This window comes from Heloderma suspectum, chromosome 2 (assembly GCF_057233095.1).
Source record: "Heloderma suspectum isolate Gila_16-S chromosome 2, 16-S_ref, whole genome shotgun sequence".
Taxonomy (NCBI): domain Eukaryota; kingdom Metazoa; phylum Chordata; class Lepidosauria; order Squamata; family Helodermatidae; genus Heloderma; species Heloderma suspectum.
This window is the reverse complement of record NC_139459.1, coordinates 347084404-347105763: the sequence shown is the minus strand read 5'-3', so window position 1 is coordinate 347105763 and position 21360 is coordinate 347084404. Positions and strand designations below refer to the sequence as shown.

Genomic DNA, 21360 nt, shown 5'->3' with positions numbered 1-21360 from the left:
GTGTTTGCTATGATCAGCGTGTTCTCTTGGCAAAACTCTATTAGCCTTTGCCCTGCTTCATTTTGTACACCAAGGCCATGCTTGCGTGTTATCCTGGTTGTTTCTTGACTTTAGCATTCCAATCCCCTATGATGAAGAGGACTTCTTTTTTTGGTGTATTCTAGAAGGTGTTGTAGGTCTTCACAGAACCGATCAACCTCAGCTCCTTCGGCCTTAGTGGTTGGGGCGTAGACTTGAATTACTGTGATGTTGAATGGTTTGCCTTGGATTCATCCTGAGATCATTCTATCATTTTTGAGATTGTACCCCAGTACTGCTTTTCCCACCCTTTTGTTGACTATGAGTGCTACTCCATTTCTTCTAAGGGATTCTTGCCCACAGTAGTAGGTATGATGGTCACCTGAATTAAATTCGCCCATGCTTGTCCATTTGAGTTCACTGATTCCCAAGATGTCGATGTTCAATGTTGCCATCTCATGTTTGACCACCTCCAGCTTACCTTGATTCATTGATCTGACATTCCAGGTTCCTAAACAATATTGTTCTTTACAGCATCGGATTTTCTTTTCACCACCAGACACATCCACAGCTGAGTGTCCTTTCGGCTTTGGCCCAGCCGCTTCACTCTTTCTGGCGCTACTGGGAAATACCTCTGCTCTTCCCCAGTAGTATATTGGACACCTTCCGACCGGAGGGGCTCATCTTCCGGCGTCATCTTTTTTAGCCTTGTGATACGTTCCATGGGGTTTTCTTGGCAAGAATGCTGGAGTGGGTTGCCATTTCCTTCTCCAGTGGACCACATTTTGTCAGAACTCTCTGCCATGACCTGTCCGTCTTGGGTGGCCCTGCACGGCATAGCTTATGGCTTCACTGAGTTACGCAAGCCCCTCCGCCACAACAAGGCAGTGATCCATGAAGGGGGGTAAAAGGCTTTAATTAAGTTTAATTAAGTTTCTCCCCCATGCACATGTGCACACACAGAGAGTCAGCCGTGTCTCCGGCTGCGAAAATTCTTCTCCTGCTGAGGACGCAAATGGCGGCGGCTGTAGCCGCCGCCTTTTGCGTCCCTGGCCTGCAGTCAGCCGTGATAGGCTACGTAAATGTTTACGTAGCCTATCACGGCTGACTTTGGGGGGGAAAAAAAGCGTGTACGCAAATAGCGTTGCCCTTATTTTTGCCGTAGTCTACGTAAATATTTACATAGACTACCCATGCCAAAATAAGGAACACAAATGGCGGTGCCCATGGGTGCCGCCATTTGCGTACGCGGTTTTTTTTTCAAAGTCAGCCGTGATAGGCTACGTAAACATTTACATAGCCTATCACGGTGCTTTTTGAAAATCTAGCCGTGATAGGCTACGTAAATCTTTACCTAGCCTATCAAGTTTGTTGTTGTTGTTGTTGCTGCTGTTGTTGTTTTTACTTGGAAATGTCAGCGGCAGCGGCTGGTCGGAAGACCGGCCACTGCCGCACCGCCGCCGCTCCGCCGCCGGGAGCTGCCACCACGAGGGACATTCACACGAGGTAAGTCCCATCCCGGGGGTGGTGGTGGTGGGGTGGCGGATCGTTTCTCCACCAATTTCAGGGGGCCGAATGCGTTGGCATTAGGCCTCCCGGAGATTCGTGGAGAAATTCTCTGACATCCCTAGTGTGAACAGAATGCTGAACTTGATGGACCCTTAGTCTGATCCAGCATGGCTCTTCTAATGTCATATGTTCTTGGTCTCAGTTGGAGAATCTATGAAGCTTAATAGTGGAGAAGTCACTCTAAATGTGTTTTTGCTTGGCTCACATGCTGTTTTCTGAACTGTCATGGGAAAGCCATTTTTCTAGTAGTATACTAGGTTTTCCTACCCCCTTACTCAGGGATGCATAAGCCTTGGTTGCAGGTTGTAGCAAATTCTGTCACTGGCAATGTCTAAAACTCCTTTGGGCTCTGTCTCTGATCCTTTCCTTTATCTTATAGCAAAATGGACTGGAACGGAAACCAGGACAATTCCCACAGTAGGGCTATCAATGGATAGCCAAGGAACAACCCAGCCAATGCATCGAAAACAACAATAATTGAATTCGCTATATGATTATACTGGGCTTCACAGAGCTCCCCTGCGATTATATTGTTGGACCTACATTATGGGAATGGAACGAATAACCTCAGGGAGACACTCATGGGTAGTGAATGTGGGGAATGAAAAGTTCTGGGCTGTGGGGGTGGCCAAAACTTTTAGCTGTTTTATTGAGTTGCAACAGAAGATCTGGGCTCTAGGCCAGTTCCCTAATGGAAAAAAAAATGTATTCACCTCTCATAAAATATCTCATGGGCCAGACCCCTCTTCCACTTCTCAAAGTGTCTTTGGTCTGGAGGTTATGCCAAGAAGGGTCCGTGTGTCCTTGAACTATGAAGAAGGATTGGTGGCCTTTTTTGATGATGACAACAATACTTCCATTTATACTTTCAGTCTTGACTTCCATGGGGAGGAAGTCTGCTCCTGGCTCAGTGTGGGAAAATGAGATAAATTTGCTCTTTGGTACAAACTCAGTTTTACAGTGGCAAAACCAAAATCTGCCAGTTTCAGTTTCTCCCACATTCATCATCATCAATCATCTCAAGTTCCTTTCCTCTCTAACATGGAGGAATGTATGCATTTTGATAAATTCTTATCAATTTTTTTGATAAATTCTTATAAAAAATGAATTAAAACAAACTTATTACCCACTCTGGATGCTGAGTGAGGAAAAACATGATTTTCTTAGCATGGATGAATCCCAGCTTCAGTAATGTCCAGGTTTTCCCCTCTTGGCAAGAGCCTGAGGAACAACAACACACGAGCTGCTTGGAAGGGGGCTGTCTGCCTAGCCCCATCTTACGATTGTCCACTGGCACTTGCTTTGCTATTCAGAACACCCCCTGCCCCCACGTGTGATGCTGTTCATGTGTTTTTTAAAAGCATGCTTTAAAAGGCTGCTTTTCTTTTGAAGAAAAAAGCAGCCTATGGGACCCCAATCCAGAATGTGCTCCCAGTTGAGATTGGCAACAGTTACTCAGATTGGGCTTCAACCTTAAGCAAGGAACTTATAAGATCCTTCTTAGGTAGAGAACAGAAATAAAGAGAAACATGGTACTTTTTTATTAGCCAAACTGGAGACTGATGTAAGGTGGTGTTCCTAGGCTGAAAAAAAAGTTAATAGAAGCCAAATTAGAAAACGTTACCTAGTCGTTGGAGGAAATGTCCCCTGGCCCTCGAAGAATAAAGTCTTGTCTTCAGGTGGCAGAAAACCCTCTTGAACCTCTCTTGAATGACTTAAATTTAGTAAGGGAAGGAGGAAGACAGCAAGAACTTCCACTGAAAAATTTAGCCTTTTTATTTTGTATGAGAAGAATAGGGATCAAGAAGCTGTACAACCTTATATATTGTTGGGAGTAATATAGAGAAACCCCTTATTGAGTTAAGTCCTGTTCCTTCAAGGAATGACACTTCAAATTCATTTCAATCTGTATTTCATTGGTACTTAATGGACCCCCCCCCCCCCCGAGATCTATTTGACATGGTCTGCATATCTTTCTAAAGAAGGAGGGGGCCTGATATTTTAGAGTCAGTGTTTCTGTTTTGTTTTTATTAATATACAAAACATGAAGGCATTGCAATCAAAACAACCATCATAAAATTCAAACATTAATTTTAGTAATACTGAAAAAATAGGGCTGTACAGGGACTCCTCGATCGGACTCAGAAGCCGCTTCATGGCTTCGGAGGTGGGCCTGATTCAGCTTAGGCTGATTCAGGTTCACCCCAGCCCAACTCAGCCCTGAACCCAAAGCAGGATTTGGCCATCCGAATCCTGCTTCGGGGGGGGGCAGACACCCCCGCACAATCCCCAGCTCCTTATCTGGGCTCCTGCCTCCACCTCTGCCACTGCTTTAGTAATACTAAAAATACTGGGGGGGGGGACAGCATGAGAGGATGGGGTTGCCGCTTCTAAAGTGGCTCTTGCCATGTGCAGATTATGTATTTGTATTAAAAATAATTTGCTTGTTCTAAATATCTGCTTCCTTAATTCTTAGAGTTCCTTCTGTTGTTGTTGTTGTTGTTGTTACTAACAGCTTATTAGATTTATTTTTCATTTGTATTGTAATGCAGTACAAACCATAAATCCTTCCCCGCTGCTGCCCCCATTCCTTCCCCTTTAGGTCCCCCACCCTTTAGGTTTCCCCTTCCTTTCTTCCTATCATTCTGTATCTAAAGGGCAATGGTTTTATGTGTGTAAGTAAAATCATTAAGCAAAACTTGGATAATTAAGTGGTTACATTGGGAGGAAAAAATGAAATAGAAGGGTTGTGTCACCAAGTCTCTTTGCTGGCCTCCTCTGGTTTTACAGTAGATCGTATTCTTTTGTATATAATTAAAGGAATTGAATTAATTGGAATTTATTTTGTTTAGTAAGTTGGTGTAAGATACATTTTCATGGGCAGCATAGGTCAATACATCTTCAATCCAATAGCACATATTTCGGTTTTTGTTTGCTTTCCAATTTTGTAGAGTGAAGGCGCAATCCTATGGCCGCTAATCAGCAGCTAGACGGCCATAGGATTGCTTGGTTTCTGGGAACTGACCTCAGAGGCCATGCTCCGATGTCAGTTCCCAGAGAACTGCCTCCCCGCCCGATCCCCTGCTACTTCGTAGGTGGCGCGGATCATCCCCGGTCTCTGCGCTCGGAAGAGCAGTGTGGAGCAGGGGGGAAGCCGGCAGTCCCGGGGGTGGAGAGGGGTGGGGAGGGTGGAAGTGCTGATAGGATGCTTCCTATATATCATCCGGCCTCCCCACCCCGTGCTCCAATGTTCTACAGCTAGACAGCCAAAATCAGCCATTTAGCCACGAATGCAAGGCAGCTGGAGCATGGAAGAGAGAATCCCCTCCGCACTCCTCCCATTGTGCATTGGCTAGGGGGTCACCCAATGCCTCAGCTGGTTTGGCTTCCCCGGTCCTTTGTCCTCTCTGATGCAGGAAGTCACAAGGCAGGTGAAACTGCCTTCCTGGGGCAGCTTTGCTGTACACGGGCCTCCCCCTGCTGAGAAATTCACATGCAGTGAAGTCAGAGCCCCAGCCAAAACACCAATGGATACCTTGGCCACAGTCCAAATGATGGCAGGGGTCATCACAATGCTCCCTGGTGTTATTTGACCCATGGAGGGCTGGGTAGGGATCTCTGTATCATTTTGCCCCCACCCCAAAGCGTTTTCTCCATTGTAGAGGAAATGCACCAGAAGACTATCATGTTAGACAGAAAAGTGGTGTGCCACAATTGTTCTTTGCATGCCTGAATCTCCTGGAGAACCTTAAAAACCTTCCCCCCTTAAGAGCGCTCAAGCTTCTAGGCTGGAGGCTTTGCTTTCCAAGGTCAGTTGTCTGCTTGGGAGCATATGACCTTGAATCAATTAGGTTGGCCACTGTCCACTCGCTTTAGCTTATCTTTTGGGCGGTACAAGAATGTATGAACGTTATGAGACCTCAGAATTGGACCATCACCCAGGTGTGCTTAATTAGGGTGCTCCTCAAACCTGCATGTAGCAACAGAAGAGTTCAGGTATAAAAGTCAACAGAGGCTTGCCCACAGTGAGCTTCGAAGCAGACCTGGACCATGGAGGTGCTGCGTACCAGTCGTTTGACTGGAGTCTCTCTGTTGTCATTCACCTGGAGCTCCCAACAACTGAATGGGGAAGTAAGTTGTCTTGCTTAGTATGAATATCTTGTGTAGGGATGTCAGAGAATTCTGTGACGGATCTCGGTGAGGCCGAATGTCAGTGCATTCGGCCCCCCAAAATCCATCGTGGAATGAAGCCCCTGCCCCCCCAACTCACGAAAGGCTCACGGGACGAAGTCCCTGCCGCCCCCAACCCACAAAAGGCGTGTGAAACGGAGCACTTACCTGCTCCTGTCCACGCTGCTTTGTGAATGGTGGCCACAGGGCACCATTTGCTTCCTCTTCATAGCCATGATAGGCTACGTAAATACTTACGTAGTCTATCATGGCTAACGCGGGGACGCCATTTGCGTCCCTGCGGAGTCGGTGATAGGATACATAAATACTTACATAGCCTATCATGGCAGGGGGGAAAAAAACCCAGCGTACACAAATGGCGGCGGCTACAGTGGCCGCCATTTGCGTTCCCTTTTTTTGGCCATTTTTAGACTACGTAAATATTTACGTAATCAAGGCAAAAAAAAGGGGAACGCAAATAGCGTCCACTACACTATTTGCGTTCCCCTTTTTTTCGCCGTAATTGCTTACGTAAATATTTACGTAGGCTAAAAACGGCAAAAAAAAGGAAACGCAAATGGTGGCCGCCGTAGCCGCCGCCATTTGCGTACGCTGGGTTTTTCCCCCCGCCGTGATAGGCTACGTAAATATTTACGTAGCCTATCACGGCTAAATACAGGGACGCAAATGGTGGCGGCTATGGCAGCCGCCATTTGCATCCCTGCAGGCTGCCCAGCGGACAGATGTCCAGCTGTGGGTGGGTGGAACTGGCTGGGCAGGATTCCGGGGGGAGGGACGGAGCGCCTCCCCCCCCAGCGGAAACAGAATGGAACGGAAGGTAAGTATTCCGTCCATCCCTAATCTTGTGTTTCTCTTGTCTGGTCTTTAATAAAATCCTTGACTTCTATCCACTTGTGTGTTAATTGCTTCTGAATCCTAAAAGAATCTTTGCCTCTTGGCAAAACACCCACCCCTGCTGGAAATGATAGACAAAGGAAAAATAGGTACTCTTGTGAACATGGGGAATTATTGATACTTCCTCGAATGCATATTTTATGCTAGTATGAGATTCACAGGGCTGTTGTGAACAAGCCAAACTACAAACACTTCAGATGGGATAAAATTCCCTCATGGAAGTCACTTCTGTGTACAAATTAAAGCAGTGTGCAAATGACCTTTTGAAATTCCCCACCCTATTTATGGGCAGAGAAATTGGAGGGTGGGGGACACTTTTCTCCACTGGGAAGAGAAATTCTCCAACAATTTCTCGCAGGTAGGGCTAACCACTGGCAAGGGATTCTTTTCTATCAAATTGAAAGAGAATGGTCAAAAATAATGTGGAAGAAATTTTTGGCACAGCATTAGTACAAACACCCCACGTATAGGGATCATAACACAGACATGTAATTAGGGATGTCAGAGAATTCCGCCATGGACTGAAATGGGATCGAATTCCCTTCAGTCTGTGCCACGGTATCCTCTGCGGAACGGCACCACGAGGTCCTGTGGAGCCAGCAGTCATGCGGCTTTTTTTTGGTAATCTGCACAGAGTCGCGAAATTTTCGGAAAAAAAACAACAACACAAGGTAGTATATTCCGATAATAAATACGTAAGTTAAAAAAAAAAAGAATTGTGCTCACCGCCTTCTTTGTGGGTGTTCTTTTTCAATTGAAATCCTCCGTCTCCATTTACTTTCAGCCAAAACACTTCCTCCTCCTCGGGGCTTCCCAAAAGTCATACTGAGTTCAATGTGACTTACTCCTACACATGTCAGCATCCCACTTCCCCCAGCTCAGCTTTGTATTTCCACATCCAGCTCATTATCAAACCTCCTGTTAGTTATCCCACTGGGTGACTTTGGGCTGGACTCTCACCACTAGATCATACTTCTGTTATGAAACTCATGAAGAAAAAGAGACAGTATAACAGAAAGTTCTTTCTGAAGCAGTCACACTTCACTTGTACAAATGCAGCATGAAGGGAAAGATCAGCAACCTTCTCTTTGTTTGAATAAAAAGCACATTCTACACATGCTCAGGGAATGGACAAAATGAGGAATAAACATACCAGGGAGTATGAAGAACTATATTCCTCCATTGTGTGTGTGTGTGTGTGGGGGGAGAATCTCCCTCAGTCCAGCTGTTCCCTGGAAACCCCCCCCCCCCTTCACCCAAGGGTCTTCTGAGATAACTAACAGGAGGTTTGCTAATGAGCCGGATGTGGAAATACAAAGCTGAGCGGGGGGCAAGTGGGGTGCTGACATGTGTAGGAGTAAGTAGCATTGAACTCAATAAGGCTTACTTCTGAGTAGACATGCACAGAGTTGGTTCTCCTCTCTGCTCAGCTTGATGATCTAGTGGTGAGAGTCCAGCCTAAAGTCACCCAGTGAGATAACTAACAGGAGGTTTGCTAATGAGCTGAATGTGGAAATACAAAGCTGAGCTGGGGGCAAGTGGGGTGCTGACATGTGTAGGAGTAAGTCGCATTGAACTCAGTATGATTTACGTAGCCTGTCACGGCTGACTGCAGGCCAGGGACGCAAATGGCAGCGGCTACGGCCGCCGCCATTTGCGTCCCAGCAGGACAAAAGGATTCGCGGCCGGAGAGACGGGGCGCCCCCCCGGCCAGAATTTCGGCGGGGAGGGATGGGGCGCCTCCCCCCCAGACAGAATTTCAGGGGGAGAAACGGAGCGCCTCCCCCCCACCACAAAGCAAGCTTCGGGATCAGGTAAGTGACTTTCGTCCATCCCTACATTCTGGAGGGCTCAATGTCCTCTCAAATCCTGAAACAGCACTGTAAATGTGGTCCTGTTTAACCTCAGAACCTGCACCAAATGGGTCTGAATCACCCCAGTGGGTAACCAGGCTAATCCCAACAGACAAACATCACTACAGACAAAATTGTAAATTGACATCTATTTAAGGCTTTATTTCAGAAAAATACAAAATATAAATAAAGTGGCATCGTGGTTTATATGAGCATTAGAAACTTTCTCCATAATTACAGGGAAAGAGAATGCAACAAAAATAGAAGATTAATCAAAATAATTGCAATTGCCAAAGATGGTATTATGAATTTGGCTAATAAGATAACGGCTTGAGCTTCTAACATTGTTATGACTCCTTCTTCCAAATTCCTCCTGTTTACTACTTGCAGTTCAAAGCTAAACCAAAATAACCTAAAATAAGTGTTAACTCTCCCGTTACTACCTCCTGCTTCTTACTTGACTATAAAAGCTACACTAAAGCATTACTAAGTTCCTCTAGGCATGTGAAAAATAGGGGTAGGAGTTAGAGTGAAAGGAAAACCCAAGACCTGGAAATAATTCCATTTGCCAACTCTGAAGATGGGATTCCAAATCCCATCCTCAGAAATAACCTCCAAGTCCCAAACTCAGAAATAATTCTAAGTTCTACTTTCAGAAAATATTCTAAGTCCCAAAGTCTAAGAGTCTAAAGAGGACCAGAGTTACCCAAATCCTTGGGTCTGGTGGTGAAGTAGCAGCAGCAGGAACAAGAGCAGCCAGGAGCTCCCATTCCCTGGGCTTTTATACCCCTGCTCTGATCAAAGGTGGGGCCCCAAGGAGCAATGAGACAATCATCTTCCAATCAAAATGGGGTGCACGTGGTTAGAGCATTTGCTCACCAATCAGAAGCAAGGTGTCTCATCTATCTCCCACAATTTCATGTGTTTGCGGAACATATCTGGCACCATTACTAATGGGATACTTTGAAATGTCCCAAAATATGACCCAAAGTCTGCCATCTGGGCATGTTATCTTGATTGACGCATTTCTCCCTGGTATATCCTCTCTTTGAACTCCCGGTCATCTTTGGCCATTTTTGGTCATATTCGCCTGAACACCTCTTCCTAGTTGTTGCTCGTGCTCAGGGCTACAGCTTCCCCGCCCATCTAGTATCGAGTAAGGACATTCTGTTATCAGCAGATGTACACCATGAGATGTCAAAACAGTACTTTTCCTTCTCTTAGTAGGCATCTGAGCATGCTCAGTTCTGCTGTTCATCTCACTTAGACACTCTGCCAGCAAGTCGTGGCCTTGGGCAAGCTCTGTGAAGCCGCTTGTAAAGATGGCTGTGTTTTTTCCCTTTCTTCAAAGACAGGCCTGCAAAATCTTTGTTAGAGTCTTAGTTAATGAAATAATATCATTTAGCATAGAATCAAACTTCAAGGTCTTCTCACCCAGGGGTCAAGAGTCTGGAATATAAAACTGATTACAAGTCTGGGGTCTTTTAGGGGCTCTTCTTGTAGGTCTCCCCAAAACCTTCACTCAGGTCATTCAACCATTCCATGTCAAACTAGCCATCTTTACTCTTTCTTAACCCTTTTGTTGTTGTTGTTCGGTCGTTCAGTCGTGTCCGACTCTTCGTGCCCCCATGGACCATAGCACTCCAGACCTTCCTGTCCTCCGCTCTCTCCCGGAGTGCTCAAGTCCATATCCATTGCATCGGTGATGCTATCTAGCCATCTCATCCTCTGCCGTCCCCTTCTCCTTTTGCCTTCAGTCTTTCCCAGCATCAGGGTCTTTTCCAGAGAGTTTTCTCTTCACATTAGGTGGCCAAAATATTTGAGCGTTAACCCTTTTAGTACCAGATTAACAGTCCCCCCACTTGATATTCTGATTATCTAAATATTTTAATATCTGATAAGCACGAATATCATATCTAATTTAAACCAAATTAATCACTGAAGTACCACCATCGACCAGAACAAGGAACAAAAGCTATTCTACCCTATTTGTATTATAATTCTGTTCCAACTTGATCAGCCATATGTAGGGATGCACGAACGGCACTCTTTCCATGCTGCGTGAGTTCCGTGTTTGCATACAGAGCTCCGCTGTTTACAAGCCCCCAGAATTCTTCTTTTTTTCTGCTCTGAAAATTACGTAGATACTGTAAATACATACCAACGAACATAAATACTATACCCAGCCCTCTTTACGAGTCTGCGTAATAAATGTTTACGGGTTTTTTTTCCCCTTGGTGGGATTTTTTCCCGCCTTTCGTGTGCCCTGCTGCTGTCTTGTTTTCTCAGACAGGGACTGTAATTTTATTAATTTCTGAGTATTTCTGGTTTCTGTTCCTCTCATTTGTTGTTCTTGTGAGACCAGAAAACCCAGGGCCTTGCATAAGAAAATGGGCCTCCGCTTTCGCAAAATCTATTGGAAACTTCCTGGTCACTTCCTTCCTGTACATAGGGATGTCAGAGAATTCCGTGATGGATCTCGGTGAGGCCGAATGCCAGTGCATTCGGCTGCCCGAAATCCGTCACGGAATGAAGCCCCTGCCCCCCCAACCCACAAAAGGAGTGTGGCACAAAGTTCCTGCCACCCCCAACCCACGAAAGGCGTGTGAAACAGAGCACTTACCTGCTCCCATCTGCGCTGCTTTGCGAATGGCAGCCGTCCTGCGGCCGCCATTCGCTTCCTCCTCTTCATAGCCATGATAGGTTACGTAAATACTTACGTAGTCTATCACGGCTAATGCGGGGACACCATTTGCGTCCCTGAGGAGGCCGTGATAGGCTACGTAAGTATTTACGTAGCCTATCACGGCGGGGGGGGGGGAACCCCAGCGTACGCAAATGGCGGCGGCTACTGCCATTTGCGTACGCTGGGTTCCCCCCCCTGCTGTGATAGGCTACATAAATATTTACGTAGGCTATCACGGCTCAATACAGGGATGCAAATGGCAGTGGCTACGACAGCCGCCATTTGCGTCCCTGCAGGGCTGCCCAGCGGTTGGATGTCTGGCTGCGGGCAACCAGAGCTGGCCGGCGGCTCGGTGGCTTGGCCGCGGAGTGGAGCCGACCAGGCAGGATTCCAGGGGGAGGGAGGGAGCGCCTCCCCCCATTGAGGATTCCGGGGGGAGGGACGAAGCACCTCCCCCCCACCGCAGATGCCCCTGCGCGGAGCCAGATTAGGTATTCATACATCCCTACCTGTACATGGTGGTCTGGGTCAATCAAGCTTGCAAAACAAACAGTTCTGCTCTCTCTCTCTTTTTTCCTCCTCCAAACTCTTTTTTTCTTCTTGTGTGCTCCTGTTTATAATGGCTGCAGAAGGATCAGTCTTAGGGAGGAGGTGGGGGCGAGAGGAAACTAAGGCCTTGATCATTAATATAAAATCTGCAAGGCGGTGGGAGTGCTGTTTGGGAGCAGCTCCTGCAGGAACGAAGTCAGTGGGGAGCAAATCAGGAAGCGCATGCAACAGCTGGGTTATGAAAGTGCCAGGGGGCAATTGCGTTCAGAGTGGAAGTCCCTGAAGCGCTCCTTTATTAAGGAAGGGCTGGATGCAGCTGAGAGAAGGACACCAAGTTATCCCATCATCAACCTTGGGCCCATCTACACCTGGCTTTTACTCCGGGGCGGGTGCAAGTCGAGGTCCCTCGGCACAGTCGATGCACTCCCCACTTTGCACTCTTCTGTGGTTTCCGCCTGAAAAATGTAGGGATGTACGAAAGTCAATTACCTTTTCAAAGGGGGTGATTCGCAGTGGTGGGGAGGCGCTCCGCACCTCCCCCCGAAACCCTAACCTGACCGGCTCTGCTCTGTGGCAACTCTGTGGAGCCGCTGGCCGGGTGCATTCACAGGTGTATGGAGCCTGCGGACGCAAATGGCGGCGGCTACGGCGGCCGCCATTTGCGTTGTTTTTTGCCGTGATAGGCTATGTAAATATTTATGTAGCCTATCACGGCCTCCGCAGGGACGCAAATGGCATATAAATATTTATATGCAAATGGCGTATAAATAAATATAAGTATTTATGTAGCCTATCATGGCAAAAATGGGGAAGCGAATGGCAGCCGCAGATGCGGCCGCCATTCGCAAAGCAGCGTGAACGACACCAGGTAAGTGCTCCATTTTGCGTGCCTTTCACGGGGTGGTGGGGCGGGGGGCTCCCCTTTAAAAATCATGATATCATTACAATCCCTTTTTGATTTTATGGACCCTTGTTTTACCCAGTGCCTCCCAACACATTGGCTCCCTGGGTGGATGAGGGAGTCTCCTTTTTCAGCCAAGCAGCAGAAAGCCTTCAAAGTTAGGATTTCACTGGCTATTTAGGGCACAATCCTATGCATGTTTAGACAGAAAAATCTCCCACAACTCCCAGCATTCCTACTGTTTGGGTGGGAAGGGCAGTCTCTGTCACCTCCAAATAAGAAGGCAATTTGCTTTCAGTGGGATTTCCCTCCCTCCTTGAAAAGACACAGGCACAGGCAAACCTCGCAAGAGTACCTGCATTCCAGGAATTTAGGTTCTGGCTCTGTACCACCGGTTGCCATGACAACGTAGACACTCACTACCCACATCCTGTCAGAGATGTGAGAGTTCGCATCACTGCAACTGCGATGTGTCTGTGCACAGCGGACTTTCTCCCAGCAAAACTGCACAGTAACTTGGCCGTATATCGAGCTCCTTGAGCATCCACAGCGCAGGAGCTGTGCAGCTCCAACGATGCGATGGACCAAGTCGGTGCCATGTAGATGGGGCCCTTGAATGAAAACAATGATTTATATAGTGTGCTCCTGTCTGCCATTCTTCTGGGACCCCATCTACATGGCACCACTTTGACCCCCTACCCCGTCGCAACTGCGCAGCAATGTGGCTTCAAATCACCATACCCTGCGATACACTCACAATGTACTGCACACTTCCCTAACAGACTCGCTGTGCCCTTTTTTTGTCATTACACTGAAATGCGCAGCTGTGCAGTCCCATGAGTGTGGAGGTGTGAAACTTCAGTGGCTGTTTTGTATTTGAGGGGCTCTGCTGTATCTTTCAGACCCTGTTTTAAGTAAAAATTGGGTGTTTTGTGCTCCTTCTTTTCCGCACCATCAGTTTGTCAGTTCCCCATCCTGAGACTCTCGCGATGGTTTGCACTCACAAGCGTGAGCGCTACGTGCCTAGCTATCACTCTGAAATGGTGCCCGGAACAATGTTGTTCCTCCACCAAGACCCCCCCCCCCCAGCCCTTGGGTACTGAGTCCCAAAGCAACCGTTGCGAAGATACGAAGCTGTAAATATGTGTGAAAGTGTGATTAAATATGAAAACTTCCCACTGTGCCTCTGTAACTGAGCAGCTGTGAAGGGACAGGGGGAGTAAAGGGGTGTCACAGAGTGACGCAGGCACTACGCATGCCTACAACATGCCCACTGCAAAATGCAAAGTCAGTTTGGGGAAGAGACAGATGGCCCACAACTGCGGGGGAACCCATAGCAAACAAAAAACATTGCAGCAGAACGACTCCTTGGAACTCTGCATTTTCGTGGTGAAAGCTATTGGATGGCTGCGAAGTCACAACTTTGTCATCTATCATGAGGGACCTCGACTCACACCCGCCCCGGAGTAAAAGCTGGGTGTAGATGGGACCTGGGAGACTCCCAGTCTTATTCCCATCCCATTTTGTAGCCACCCCTCACCAGCCAATGCGAAAGCCCACCTAAAAATAAAGCTATGTCTTTGTGGACTCGGGTAAAGTCACGTAAGGATAAACAAACACATTCTGACATTTGGTATGCAATCCTATGCTTGTTTGGACAGAAAAAAGTACTACACCTCCAAACATCCTCTGGCCACTTTGGCTGGTGGAATGGATGCTGGGAACTGTATTACTTTTTCTGTACAACAACATGCATAGGATTGTGCCCCACTCTACAAATGATATTGCACACTGTGCATTTGCAGTGAAATGCTGCTCCTCCTGCTGCTGCCAGCCTCTGTGCACTTCATCCTTATTTATTTAGTGATTTCTGCATTTTTGTACCCCACCTTTCTACCAAGAAATGGCACTCAAGTCAAATGATGACCTAGTGTGGCATACTGGTGAGCCAGGAGGTCCGGGTTCTAGTCCCCACTTGGCCATGGAAGCTCACAGGGTGACTTTGGGCCAGTCACACAGACTCTCAGCCCAACCAACCTCACAGGGTTGTTGTGAGGATAACATGGAGAGGAGGATAATGTAAGCCGTCTTGGGTTCCTTGCAAGAGGAAAAAAGGCGGGATATAAATGCAATAAATAAATAAAATAATTCAGACATCAAGAAACATTAAAGTGTACATACAAGTGGCCACAACATTGCAAATGTAGAAATGCAGTATCGTTTTTGCAGTGAGTAAAAGTGCAATCTTATGCATGTTTACAGAAGTCCTACAGTCCCCATCATCCTACCAAAAACGGCAATATTGTGCAGCCTCCCTCCCTAATTATTACCTTAATAGACCTTGCTGATGGAGTAATTATGCAATACACTAACAGCCTTACAGAGGCCCAGAAAAAGGATGTGATATACGTTATTTGAATGTACGCCTAATATTGCATTGTGATGGGACCAAATCTGTGGTTGATATGGTAGGGAATGGTGATAGACTGATCAATAACTGTGGTTTTGTTCCCCACGTTTATAACTGAAATAATTTCCGTTACCGTAATTTCCACAGAGGCATATCGTGCATTGCTTGCCGAGGAGAGAGAGAGGGAGGCAGAAAGAGAAATGAGAGATGAGGAGGAGGAAGAAGAGGAGGAGGAGGAAGAGGAGGAGGGATCAGAATGGGGATCCGAATCCGAATCCACTAAGATTCCTGAGCAGCAACGTCAACCAACAGAAGGAGACCCGGGAGGAGCATCTGCAGAGGAAGGCCACCCTTCTAAGGTGGCTGTGACAATATCTGAAGTCCTCAGGCGTCTGCTGGTGGATGTGCAGAGGTTAAATAGGACCTGTAAGTATTACATAGATAATGACAGCTAACACACACTGCCTACAAGATGCATAGAACTATTGTGGTCTATTCTTCTCTTTCTACACAGGTAACAATCTTCAAAGAAGGGTTCAAGCCATTGAGAAGAGATTGCATCTCTGAAAATGAAGACCGAGGCCTGCAGCTGGCAAGACTGCCAATGTTTTTGGATTTAATCTCACCTGGGTTTGTTTACTTCTCTGTCACCTGTAAACGTCTATAGGTTTCAGCCATGAAAAAACAGGAAACACATTTTCTGTTCAAGACATCTTATTTTATTCTTAATATGTTTTCTAAAGTACTGACATCAACCAACATGGAGTGTGATGTGACGTGCCCACACAGCACCCCAAAACAAAGGCAATGACCCTCAGTGCATCAATTTTACAAATGTTATTTTTGAAATTAAGAAATGTTGAAAAAGTTGGGGGCATTCTAAACTTTGGAAAATGTTTGTACACATGACGAGTCTAGGGATGGGCGGATTCCCTACCTGTCGTTCCAGCTGGGAATTCGCCCTTGGGGGAGGCGAAGAGGATTCCTCCCCCCGGAATCCTCTTCGGCCAGCTCCGTTCCATGGCGATTCTGCGGAGCTGCAGGCGGACTCCGAAGCGCCAGCGATACAGCCGCCATTTCCATATCGCTGGCTGAGCGGGATTGACTGCAGATGCAAATGGTGCCCAGTACGCCATTTGCGGCCGTTAAGGTCTTAGTTTAAGGTAAATACAGCTGTTTCTTGTTGAGGGTGAAAGAGGAGAGTGCAAAAGCTGGTTTGAAACTCAACATTAAAAAAACGAAGATCATGGCATCTGGCCCCATCACTTCCTGGCATATAGAAGGGGAAGAAATGGAAGCAGTGACAGATTTTACTTTCTTGGGTTCCAAGATCACCGCAGACGGTGACTGTAGCCATGAAATTAAAAGACGCTTGCTCCTTGGGAGGAAAGCTATGGCCAACCTAGACAGCATAGGAAGAAGCAGAGACATCACCTTGCCGACAAAGGTCCGTCTAATCAAAGCTATGGTTTTCCCAGTAGTAATGTATGGCTGTGAGAGCTGGACTATAAGGAAGGCTGAGCGCCGAAGAATTGATGCTTTCGAACTGTGGTGCTGGAGAAGACTCTTACGAGTGCCCTGGACTGCAAGGAGGTCAAATCAGTCCATCCTAAAGGAAATCAACCCTGAGTGCTCATTGGAAGGACAGATAATGAAGCTGAAGCTCCAATATTTTGGCCACCTAATGCGAAGAGAAAACTCCCTGGAAAAGACCCTGATGCTGGGAAAGACTGAAGGCAAAAGGAGAAGGGGACGGCAGAGGATGAGATGGCTAGATAGCATCACGGATGCAATGAATATGAACTTGAGCACGCTCCGGGAGAGAGCGCAGGACAGGAAGGCCTGGCGTGCTATGGTCCATGGGGTCACGAAGAGTCGGACACGACTGAACGACTGAACAACAACAACAACAACAAGACCTTTACAGCTGCAAATGGCGTACTGGATGCCATTTACATCCCTGTTTTTTCACACAATAGGCTACGCAAAAGCTACACCACTTTGGGTTCCTTAGAGGAAAAAAGGTGGGATATAAATGCAATAAATAAATACAATACCCTACATCAGTCTTCCACCAACCTGGTGTCCCCCAGATGTCCTGGACCTCAATTCCCACCAGCTGTAACCAGCATGCCCAATGGTCAGGGCTAAAAAATCCCTCCTCTTCCTCTATTGCCTAGGGATTTTCTGCCAGCAAGACAAAGGCAGTTCTCTGTTTTAGATTCCTCCCTCCCCCAGCCTCATTTCCCACTACCCCCTCAGGCCTAGTAGAATAAAGTTCACCACTTCAAAAGTTATGGAGCTGGGGGAAATCCTCAATCTCTTTGCGATCAAGGATTGAGTTGTAAGGGATCCCTGGAGATAATTCAGACTGACTCAACCACATAACACTATTCCCTATTCTGAAGAGGTCTTGACTGCAGACCACTAAAAACAAACCAACAAACCAACAGGCAGACCATAATAGCTATTTTTTATTTGGCCATTTGTTTCCTGCCTCCCAGCAGAGCAGAGCACAGCAGAGCAGAGCAGAGCAGAGCAAGCTGCTCCAGCTGGTCCAGGGACTACAGAAGCAAGTAAGCTCCCAGAGAGCAAGCGGACAGGGGGAGCAAACAGGAGTTGGCCAGGGGAGTTCGGCAGGGGAGGTCAAGGGGGAGGCCCCTAACATTTTTTTTCATTTTTTTAGGGATGGCAGAGAATTCCACCACGGATCTTGGGGAGGCCGAATACCAGTGCATTCGGCCCCCCGAAATCTGTGGCGGAACGGCCTGCCACCCCCCCGCACGGATCCCCCCCGGAATGAGACTTACCTGGGGTGGATCTTCCGGGCAGCGGCGGCTCCGGCGGTGGCTGTGGCGGCTGGTCTTCCGACTGGCTGCCACCGCTGCCATTTGCAGACTTGTGGGGGGGGGGGTTGTTGTTTTTTTCAAGATGTGATAGGCTATGTAAAGATTTACGCAACCTATCATGGTTGGGTAAAAAAAAAACAAAAACGCGTACGCAAATGGCGGCGGCTATGGCCGCCGCCATTTGCGTTCCTTATTTTTGGTGTCTTAGTCTACATAAATATTTACGTAGACTAAGACGGCAAAAGTAAGGGGAACGCAAATAGCGTAGCGGGCGCTATTTGCGTCCCTTTTTGATTCGCTGTTTTAGCAAATCTTTATGTAGATTATGTAGATTCATAAATCTTTATGTAGGCTAAAACGGCGAATCAAAAAGGGACACAAATAGCGCCCGCTACGCTATTTGCGTTCCCCTTTATTTTCGCCGTCATAGTCTACATAAATATTTACGTAGCCTAAGACGGCCAAAAATAAGGAACGCAAATGGCAGCGGCTGTAGCCACCGCCATTTGTGTATGCACTTTTGTTTTTAACCAGAGGCCTCCGCGGCTGGAAATCCGGCTGCGGACGGCTCTGGCCTGGGCCTGGCCGGCTGCTCCGTGGAGCCGTTGCGGAGCGCAGCCAGCCATCGAGGATTCCTGGGGGGAGGAACGGAGCGCCTCCCCCCTTGTCGAGGATTTCGGGGGGAGGGACGGAACGCCCCCCCCATAAACATAATCCACGGAAAGGTAAGTACATTTCATACATCCCTACATTTTTTTTTCATTTTTTTCATTTTATTTTTTAACTAACTTTTTTTTCATTTATTTGTCTTGTAACACACACTTCCACACTAGTGGGACTCTGCTTTTAACCTCTACTGAGTAGAGGAGCAGGCACAGGCTAGTCTAGAACAATCACAAAGCTAGACACAAAAAGGGAAAAGAGGCAATGGAAGGACAAGACTCTCCAGTGGTGGTGACCTGCAAGGTATGTGCAATGTTTGTTTTCTTGCCTGAGAACAACATGGCCTACACCTGCAACAAGTGCAAGTTGATCATGCTGCTGGAAGAAAAAGTAAGTGGACTGGAGCGGCAACTGTTGACCCTCCGGAGAATAAGAGAACACGAAGAGTTCTTGGACAGAACTACGTAAATATTTACGTAGGCTAAAACGGCGAGTCAAAAAGGAACACAAATAGCACCCACTACGCTATTTGCATTCCCCTTTCTTTTTGCCGTCTTAGTCTACGTAAATATTGACGTAGACTAAGATGGTGAAAAATAAGGAACACAAATGGCAGTGGCCAGAGCCACCGCCATTTGCGTACGCTGGTACGCAAAAAGTGGTGCGCAAAAAGGTGCGCGAAATGGAGCACTTACCTGCTGCCGTCCGCGCAGCTTTGCAAATGGTGGCCGCCCTGTGGCCGCCATTCACTTCATCTTCTTAGTCGTGATAGGCTACGTAAATACTTACGTAGCCTATCACGGCTAACACAGGGACACCTTTTGCGCGGACAGCAGCAGGTAAGTGCTCCATTTCGCGCACTTTTCGTGGGTTGGGGGCAGCGGGGACTTTGTCCTGCGTGACTTTCGTGGGTTGGGGGGGTGGGGGCTTCGTTCCGCAACAGATTTCCGCACCGAGATCCATCGCGGAATTCTCTGACATCCCTACCGACGAGAGAGATTTGGATTCTGGGACCACGGGCTATACTTCCTGGAAGATGGGCTGTTGGCAAGGGACGGGTTGCACCTCACAAAGGATGGGAAGAATGTGTTTGGCCACAGCATGAAGAACTTCATCAGAAGGGCTTTAAACTGAATCCTACGGGGAAGGGAGATGTAATGTTGGGGGTAACAATGGACGTAGGCTCATGCACTGCAACGGAGAGAACAGCTCTAATAGTGCCCAATAATAGTCTTCAAAAATATGTAGGAAGAAAGCCAGACTATGAAGCACATGGTCTTCAATGTCTATATACTAATGCCCAGAGTATGGGAAACAAACAGAACAAACTTGAACTCTTAATACAGGAGGGAAATTATGACTTGATAGGTATAACTGAGACTTGGTGGGATGACTCTCATGACTGGAATACAGCAATGGAAGGATATAACTTGTTCAAAAAGAACAGGAGGAACAGAAAGGGAGGTGGGGTTGCACTGTATGTGAAAAATACATATCTCTGCACAGAAATACAGGAGGATGAGCTTTGTAGCCCCATCGAGAGCATCTGGATCAAAATAAATGGAGCAAAGAATAAAAGGAACCTGGTGGTCAGAATCTACTACCGGCCACCCAATCAAAGAGAAGACGAGGATGAAACTTTTGAAAAGCAAATAGCCAATGTTTTAAGGAAGCATGATGTAGTAGCAATGGGGGACTTCAATTTCCCCAATATTTGTTGGGAGACAAATTCTGCAAAACATGGCCCTTCAAGGAAATTCCTGACTTGTGTGGCAGATAACTTCCTCCTACAGAAAGTAGAGGAAGGAACTAGAGGATCGGCTATCCTTGACTTGATCCTAACCAACAGAGATGACTTAGTGGATAAAGTAGCAGTTACAGGAACTCTGGGGGAAAGTGACCATGTTGTACTTGAGTTCTTGGTTCGAAGGGAAGCAAAAGCCGAGTGTAGTCAAACGCGTACCCTGGATTTTAGGAAAGCTGATTTTAATAAACTCAGAACAATGATCAGTAAGTTCCCATGGCAAGCGACGCTAACAAGAAATGGAGTCCAAGATGGGTGGGAGCTTTTAAAAAAGGAAATTCTCAGGGCACAATTACAAACAATTCCAACAAGAAGAAAAGGTGGAAGACAACAGAAGAAGCCAATGTGGCTTCACAAAAAGCTTAGGGATGACCGGAAAACAAAAAAAGGACATATAGGAAGTGGAAAGAAGGCCAAGTAACAAAGGAAGAGTACAGGCAGGTAGCACAGAATTGCAGGGATGGCGTCAGGAAGGCTACAGCTGAGAACGAGCTGAGGTTAGCGAGGAATGCTAAAAACAACAAAAAGGCTTTCTTCAGCTACGTGCATAGTAAAAGGCAGAGGAAAGAAATGGTGGTTCAGCTATTAAATAAGGATGGCAAAACGATAACAGATGACAAAGAAAAGGCAGAGGTGCTCAATTCCTACTTTGGCTCAGTCTTCTCCCAAAAGAGGGTCTATGACCCCCCTGGCAAAGGCGAAGTACAGGCTGAAGGGGCAGGATTGCAGCTTGAGATTGATAGGCATATGGTCAAGGAAAACCTAATTACTTTGAATGAGTTCAAATCTCCAGGGCCAGATGAACTGCATCCTCGAGTAATAAAGGAACTGGCAGAAGAACTCTCAGAACCGCTGTCTATTCTCTTTGAGAAATCATGGAGGACGGGGGAAGTGCCATATGACTGGAGGAGGGCTAACGTTGTCCCTATCTTCAAAAAGGGTAAAAAGGAGGAACCTGGGAACTACAGACCAG

General features: G+C 47.0%; 1 protein-coding gene across 2 annotated transcripts in view; it reads left to right on the top strand.

Annotated features, from left to right (window-relative positions):
* LOC146355395 (zinc finger protein RFP-like) overlaps positions 1 to 17210 on the top strand; it is a 35024-nt gene extending 17814 nt beyond the window's left edge. Inside the window, exons 6-7 of one of the 2 annotated variants that reach the window (XM_084830568.1) lie at positions 15219 to 15497; positions 15586 to 17210. In XM_084830568.1, coding sequence (XP_084686694.1) covers positions 15219 to 15497; positions 15586 to 15638 — 332 coding nt within the window. In that variant the 3' untranslated portion in view covers positions 15639 to 17210. Of the gene's footprint in view, positions 1 to 1966; positions 4424 to 15218; positions 15498 to 15585 lie in introns of those variants that run through there. The other variant, XM_084830570.1, reaches the window with a different exon arrangement.
* Positions 17211 to 21360: the final 4150 nt, after the last annotated feature.